The sequence below is a fragment of the Helianthus annuus genome, chromosome 5, assembly GCF_002127325.2.
Source record: "Helianthus annuus cultivar XRQ/B chromosome 5, HanXRQr2.0-SUNRISE, whole genome shotgun sequence".
In the NCBI taxonomy this organism is placed as follows: Eukaryota; Viridiplantae; Streptophyta; class Magnoliopsida; order Asterales; family Asteraceae; genus Helianthus; species Helianthus annuus.
The window spans coordinates 48,129,292-48,135,883 of NC_035437.2; the positions used below are offsets into that span (position 1 = coordinate 48,129,292).

Sequence of the window (6,592 nt, forward strand, 5' to 3'; positions counted from 1 at the left end):
AGAACTGTCTTCTTGCATGGAAAACTGAATGAGAATGTTTATACTGAGCAACCAGAAGGATATATTAAGAAGGGAGAAGAACACAAGGTTTGTTATCTTAAGAAGGCGTTATATGGATTAAAACAAGCCCCTAGGGCATGGTATAGTAGAATTGATGGATACTTCACATCACATGGGTACAAAAAATGTGTGTATGAACACACACTTTACATGAAATATCACAAAGATACAAGAGTTGTAATTTGTTTATATGTGGACGATCTCATCATTGCTAGTGACTCGATGAATTCAATCAATCAACTAAAGGATTCAATGAAAGAGGAGTTTGAGATGACGGATTTAGGGGTACTACATTATTTCCTGGGAATGGAAGTGAACTATAAGGAAGGAAATATAACTCTGACTCAACAAAAGTATGCAAGAAATCTGTTAGAAAAATTTAACATGAAAAACTGCAATTCCATTTCAATACCCATGGAATATGGAATTCGGCTAACTAAAGAAGACTTAGAAGAAAATGTTGATCAGAACATGTATTGAAGTTTGGTTGGATGTCTAATGTATCTGACAAACATTCGACCAGATATCATGTTTGCCGTTAGCAAAATTAGCCGATTTATGGAAAGACCTAAGAAGAGCCACTGGGAAGCAGGGAAAAGGATTCTTAGATATGTGAAAGGAACAATTAACCGTGGAATTATATATTCAAAAAGGAGCAGAAGAAAACTTACATGTTACAGTGATAGTGATTATGCAGGTGACATCGATGATAGCAAAAGCACATCAGGTTATGTTCTTCATCTAGGATAGGGTGCAATTGCTTGGCAATCCAAGAAACAGAAGGTTGTGGCACTGTCATCAACGGAGGCTGAATATATAGCTTTATCAATGGCAGGATGTCAAGCTTTATGGCTTAAAGGGATTCTTAATGACCTTCGAATGAATATGGATTGTCCACCAACAATTCATTGTGATAACAGGTCAACCATATGCTTAGCCAAGGATCCCGTCTATCATGGAAAGAGCAAGCACATACGGGTGAAATATCATTTCATACGGGATCTACTCAAGAATGATGAAATAGAAGTTTGTTTTTGTTCTACAAAAGAGCAAGCAGCCGATATACTTACCAAAGCTTTGCAGCCTAAAGACTTTGAGCGGATAAAGAATCTGATGAATATTGGACCGATCTAACTTACGGGAGGGTATTAGAAGTACAGTTATAAGTTAGATCCAATACTATCTCTAGATATCATATAGACTTAGTATATATTGTAGGGTTAATATTATATCATGTATTTATGTGACATATTATAAGATAGCGACGGTTATGATCTAAATATCATAACATATATATTCTGTATTGACATTATTGTAATTAACAATTCTTAATTCAAGAGCACATGATTTCGATTTTCTCTCAACATCCAAAACCCTAATTCCAAAATAAAATTCCAACACTTCATAAGACCTAGCAACAGGCAACAATAGCTTCCTATTCCCAGAAATTATGTTTACAGGATCGAGCGGAGAGACCTTGTCATTGTTTCCAACTGGACTAGCTTGTCCTCACTTTCCAATTTCTGAGATTCTATTAGTCACCCAAAATTTCAACGACGAATTGGTCATTGGGCAAGGTGGATTCGGGAAAGTTTACAAAGGCACACTGAAAAATGGAACAAAATCTGTTGTGGCTATCAAGCGGTTGGATGCTGGTTCTGCTCAGGGGCCCACTGAGTTTTGGGCTGAGGTTGAGATGCTATCTATGTTGCGACATTGTAACCTGGTGCCTTTAATTGGTTATTGCAATGATAACCGAGAAATGATTCTTGTTTATGAGTATATGCCTAACGGAACCCTTGAAGATCATCTACACAAGCTTCACACACCTTTATCTTTTTCACAAAGGCTCAAGATGTGTATAGGTGCTGCACGTGGATTATAGTACCTGCACACTGGGACTGGCATAGAGCATGGGATCATACACCGTGACGTTAAAAGTTCAAACATCTTGTTAGATGACAACTGGGCAGCAAAAATTTCAGACTTTGGATTGTCTAAAATAAGCCCTATAGATAAGCTATCAACCGGCGTGAATACTCTAATCAAAGGAACATTTGGGTATTTTGATCCAAATTATTTCTCAACTGGCAGACTAACTAGGAAGTCTGATGTGTTTTCCTTTGGAGTGATTCTGTTGGAAGTGCTATGCAAGAAACGGGCAATGGATAGTAGTCTTGATGAGGAACAATGGAGTTTGGTTGAATGGGCGCAAGACTTTATGAAAGGAGGGAAACTAAAGGACATCATTGATCCATATTTAAAGGGGGAAATTTCACGCAAATGCTTGAATGGATATGCAAAACTGGTGGACGGATGTTTGCATAGGAGTCCAAAGCAACGTATTACAATGAGGTTGTGAGTGGTCTTGAGTCTATATTGGCATTACATAAGAAGAGCGCTCATTTAATTCCAGAAATGGGCTTAATTACATTAGGTAGAAAGTTTCTGAAGCATCTCCTTTCTGCCGAAGAGACCTCCTTTTCCGCCGAAGAGACCTCCAGTAAAATCAAACTTCTATATTGTGTGTGCTTATGTAAGGTACAAGTATTTTAATTAGTTGACCATAAACGTTTTTCAAATGGTTCTTTTGCTCTTCTTACATTTATGTCTAGGAACTGAGGTGCGAATCTTTATTCTTTTGGCTACCTGTGAATCTTATTTCTGTGTATTCAGGACTAGATCGAGCATAAAGTGTCATCTTTATGTTCCAGATCACATACTTTTTTCCTTATTCTCTTCTTCACATACTTCTATATATGTACTTTATAGTCTAATCACATGCGCTTAGTTTGTACTTGTGTTTGTATGGAGGCTTATTGCCTCAGATTAGAATATCAACTTTTACACCACTTATATGCTACGTATCTTGCTTTTCCAATCATACCGCGAGACACATCTCGTCTAAAACTTTCAATCAGTCCTATGTAAAAATCTCCTGTGTATTTCTCTAGCTAAAATCCAGATTGTTTCCAGGATCTAATAATAACGTCATTAGTTTTTGAGTTTGAATTAACATATGAAATTTAAGACATTTGACATTAGAAAACATTTTGTGCCTTTGTTTTAATCTCTGATTCGTGGATTGTGTACTTTCATCTTTCCTGTTCAAAACACCTAGACATCCAATAGCAGCTTGCTCCCCATTATCTCTCATGGACTTGAAGAATGGTAGCCAGGGGCGGAACCAGAGGGGGGTCAAGAGGGTCAGCTAACCCTCCGATCACCAGAATTCATTGAATTTTTATATAGAAAATCAGAGTTTTAAAGAAACAAACATAAAATGGACCCCTAATTTTTAGCATGTAAAGAAAATAAGCTTATGATGACCCCCCCCCCCCCCCCCCGACTAAAATGTTCTAGTTCCGCCACTAGCTAGGTTGGTCGGTAATTATTTGGAGTTTGACGTAAAGTAATCAAATACTATTAGTTTTCCATATCTTGATCATTAAGTAGAGTTTAAGGGTCTATCCATTTTGAGGCATTTAAGAATGTTCAGATTCACATGTAGTAGTTACATGGAAAAGCAGGAAAAATTAAATATACCAACATGCTGGATTTTCACTTTCTGCAACTACTACATGGATATGTGCATTGTTGTCTGCGGAAGATTGACTTGATCATGAACATCATTTGCAGAACTCGATTCACCATAAACACTTGATGAATTCATAATGAATCAATGTATAAACAACACACACACACGAAAACGAATTTGATGATTATGAGTGAAGGATATTATAACGAAATATCTTGGTACCTGTTATGATCCCAGCAAATTGTTTATATACACATTGTGAGGGACGGTTGTTACCGGCGGTTACTTTTGGCGGGAGTAACCACCATTTGAACCGGTATATCATAGGTGACATGTCCCTTTATATATATTCGATACACTCACTTATATATAAGTATAGTAGAGCTAAAATTACTTAATACACATAATGAATATAAAATATAATCGAGTTTATATATTCTAACACACCCCCTTAAACTAGATTATATTTGCGGGACTGCATAAGAACACTTCGATTGGCTTCGAACCTCCGTCGCTTTTGTGCTTTCTTCAGTCCCATCCAGTCATTTCCAGCGAACAGAGCATAGTGCTCCCTATCATCTTCCGGAATACAGCCTGTGCTCATCGTTCTTCTTCCTTCATCAGCAGCTTTGTCGTTAGTTCCTGCATATTCTTGTGCTTGCCCTTCTCTCACATCTCCTTGTATTCATTTGAACTTATAGTAGTAAATGAGAACATCTAAGTACATAGCGTATATGATTCTCATGTAATCTCCATCTCCATAATCATGACCCATATCTTTCGAAACCATTGCCACAGATTATTTGAAGTCACATTCCTATGGCCTCCTTCTCTCTTTACAATCATGTATAGTTCTAACAGGTTCACCTTCTTATTGTTGCTCATGTATACAGGAATCGGTCTCGTTGTGATTCCCATCGTTATTCTTAGAAACCAGTCGATCATCTCCTCGAATTTTACTTCTAAATCGTACTTGTATTTCATCACATACACACTATCTTCTAGCATATCTAAGAGAGCCTTACAGTCTTGAAATTCGTTGAATTTCATTGCTTGCAGAATCATTATATTCCAATCGGGTTCGTTGGAAGTTAGATTCAATTTTTCGAAATAATCATTCAAGTAATCAGATTTGAAAGATTCATCCTCGATTATTGACTGTTTCTCTCTCGAACCGATTTCATCCTCTCTAGTTAACCCAGTTATGTTGTTTTTCTTATTCAAAAGGGGTGTACTGAAAGTAGGAAAAAGTTTGCATTTTTCTCCATTAAATTTCACCGTGAAACCTTGAATCACCAGTTGATCAAGGCTGAGAACATTTCTATCTAATTCAGGAGTGTAGTAAACACTTCGAATTCAAAATTTCTCATTTCCTGATATTACATCCACAGCCCCTATACCCCTTATGAAATAGAAATGATTTTCACCGGTGTTTGTTTCAACACCGAACATATTCTTGATCCTCTTGAATGCATCTAAATTACCGGAGTAATGATGTTTACAATTTGTGTTTACATACCATATTTCGGACCAGAGACCACCATCAGTGCCGTTGACGATGAATTCTAAGTTTCGGACTTCATCTTCTTCATGTTTTTGTATGCCGGTATCAATGGCTTGCCTGATCAAAAGAGTTGCTTCATCATTTTCTTTTTCTTTGCAGTAAGCAATTTGATGTCCAGGTTGATTGCAGTAGTAGCATCTTCTTTGTGTTGTCTTTGCCATCAATCGTTCCCTTTGTTCATCAGAACAGTGTTTACATGGTAGAACCGTTGCAGACGTGTAAACTCTTTCTCCTTCATATTCTACCGTGGCTCTGATACCACATGTTGTCAGCGGAAGATTGACTTGATCATGAACATCATTTGCAGAACTCGATTCACCATAAACACTTGATGAATTCATAATGAATCAATGTATAAACAACACACACACACAAAAACAAATTTGATGATTATGAGTGAAGGATATTATAACGAAATATCTTGGTACCGGTTATGATCCCGGCAAATTGTTTATATACACATTGTGAGGGACGGTTGTTACCGGCGGTTACTTTTGGCGGGAGTAACAACCATTTGAACCGGTATGTCATAGGTGACATGTCCCTTTATATATATTCGATACACTCACTTATATATAAGTATAGTAGAGTTAAAATTACTTAATACACATAATGAATATAAAATATAATCGAGTTTATATATTCTAGCATGCATTAATAGACTTTTTGTTCTGATAATCTCACTTTGGCCATATATATGACTACTTATTTAATATTCGATATGGCACTAATTCAGGAAATCTTTTACAAATACAGCTACAACTTTGGGAGAATCTGAAAATCTGAACTTATTCCAGCACCAACACAGACGATGTGTAGGTTAGTATGGCTAACATCCTTCAACCTGGACTTTATTTATTATGCTCTCTAATTTGTATGACATATTATACAAATAATAATAAAGCAGTAATTATCAGTAGTTACTACTACTATTATTAGTACTCTTTATTTTGTAGATGTCTTTTATTGATTTTTTTTCTAATCTAGTAAACCATTGGCTTTATTGATTTAGGAGAAGAGATATATTCCCCAAAAATTATTCTTGGGGAGTTAGAAACAGATGATTGGCCATCTTGGCTTACTGCTTTTACTGGGGAGGCACTCAAGGACTGGTTACCTCGCAGGGCATCAACATTGGAAAAACTTGACAAAACAAGTTTTACTTATAAGTTTCAATTTCTTTCTATATATAAAACGTAAATTTATTAATCCTTTAGTTATTTTGTGATCAGATTAGTGGCGAAGCTTGAGATTTCCTACCGGGGGGTCGAAAGTCACCGGATCTAAAATTATACCTTAAAAATTATAGAACCAGGGGGTCGAAAACGTATATATCTAAAAAATTCTATACGAAACGTACATACATAACACTACTGAGCGAAAAGTTCGGGGGGTCGGGCGCTCCTCCCGGCCCCTTCAAAACTACGCCC

General features: G+C 36.6%; 1 protein-coding gene across 1 annotated transcript; it reads left to right on the plus strand.

The window, feature by feature from the left end:
* Positions 1-1,510: 1,510 nt before the first annotated feature.
* On the plus strand, positions 1,511-2,422 carry LOC110943281 (receptor-like protein kinase ANXUR1). The gene is made up of 2 exons (XM_022185028.1): positions 1,511-1,919; positions 2,019-2,422. The coding sequence occupies exons 1-2, from the start codon at positions 1,511-1,513 to the stop codon at positions 2,420-2,422; spliced, it is 813 nt and encodes a 270-aa protein (XP_022040720.1).
* The last annotated feature ends 4,170 nt before the right edge of the window (positions 2,423-6,592 follow it).